We start from the raw sequence: 1394 nt of genomic DNA, 5'->3' as shown, positions 1-1394 counted from the left end.
GAGGCGACGCATCAGAGTCAGTCAGCCGCCCCAGAGGCGACGCATCAGAGTCAGTCAGCCGCCCCCGAGGCGACGCATCAGAGTCAGTCAGCAGTTCCAGAGGAGACGCGTCGGAGTCCATCAGCCGCCCCAGAGGAGACTCATCAGACTACTTTACCCCCCCTAGATGAGCTGCATCGGTGCCCTTCACCTTCACTAGGGAAGATGTGTCAGAGTCCTTTAGCTTCCCGAGAGGAGACGCAACAGTGTCAATTAGCTTCCTTTCCAGAGAAGCCTCAGAATGTTTTAGCTTCCCCAGAGATACCTCAGTGTGCATTAGACTCCTTGCCAGAGGAGACTGAAGAGAGTCCTTCAGTGACCTCTAATGAGACTGAACAAAGTCCTTCGGCTCCCACAGAGGAGACGGGACAAATTCGGTTTCTCCCCCTGCCAGAGGAGCCTCAACAGATTCTGTTAGCCTCAACATCAGAGAAACGGCATCATTATCCATTAGTTCCCTTTTCAGAGAAGACCCAACAGAGTCCTTTATCTGTGCCAGAGGAGACATATCAGTGTCCTTCATCTCCTCTAAGGGAAATTAATCAGAATCATTCAGCCCCTTCCAAGGAGATGCTACAGAATCATTCACCAACTTGTAAAGCAGCTCGTCAAACACCTAAACTATCAGCAGAGGTGACTCATCACATTTCTCTACCATCTTCAGAGGAAAGCCACCTGGATCCTTCCTCTTCTTTACAGAGCCTATACAGATATCATATACCATCTCTGGAAGACAGCTCAAATATTGTTGAAAGCCACATTTCGCAGACCCTGCATCACAGTCCTGAAACTATTCAAGAGGAGTCCAATCAGAGTCCTGCACCATCTCCAGATGGTAACTATCATCTTGGTGCACCAAATTCAGGACAGAGTAATCAAAGTTTTATGCCATCTACAAAAGAGACCCATAGGACCCTTGGTCCCTCACTCGAAGAGACATGTCAGATTCTTGGGGTCTCATCCACTGAAAAGTCAGTTCAGCCTCTTGGGTCGTCACTTGTCAAAGAGACCAACGGAGGTTTTGGGGCCTCACTCATCGAAGAGACCGATCAGGCTATTGGAGCCTCATTAGTCCAAGAGACTGATAAGACTCTAGAGGCCTCACCCGTTGAAATGGCTGATGGAGCTCTTGGGGCTCCATGCTACAAAGAGGCTGATGGGGCTCTTGAGGCCTCACCTGTTGAAGGGACTGATGGGGCTCTTGAGACCTTACCCGTCGAAGAGACCGATGGGGTTCATGAGGCCTTACCCGTGGAAGGGACCGATGGGGCTCTTGAGGCCTTACCCGTGGAAGGGACCGATGGGGCTCTTGAGGCCTTACCCGTGGAAGGGACCGATGGGGCTCTTGAGGCCTT

At 51.1% G+C, this 1394-nt stretch overlaps 1 protein-coding gene across 1 annotated transcript in view; it reads left to right on the top strand.

The window, feature by feature from the left end:
* Positions 1-1394, top strand: part of LOC107101949 (histone-lysine N-methyltransferase 2C-like) — a 100294-nt gene that overhangs the window by 27360 nt on the left and 71540 nt on the right. The window contains exon 15 of the mRNA XM_015401044.1: positions 1046-1362. Coding sequence (XP_015256530.1) covers positions 1046-1362 — 317 coding nt within the window. The remainder of the gene's footprint in view (positions 1-1045; positions 1363-1394) is intronic.

This window comes from Cyprinodon variegatus, unplaced genomic scaffold, assembly GCF_000732505.1.
Source record: "Cyprinodon variegatus isolate N-32 unplaced genomic scaffold, C_variegatus-1.0 Scaffold1176, whole genome shotgun sequence".
NCBI classification, from domain to species: Eukaryota; Metazoa; Chordata; class Actinopteri; order Cyprinodontiformes; family Cyprinodontidae; genus Cyprinodon; species Cyprinodon variegatus.
Note: the sequence above shows the minus strand (reverse complement) of the source record. Positions and strands in the feature narration are given on the sequence as shown.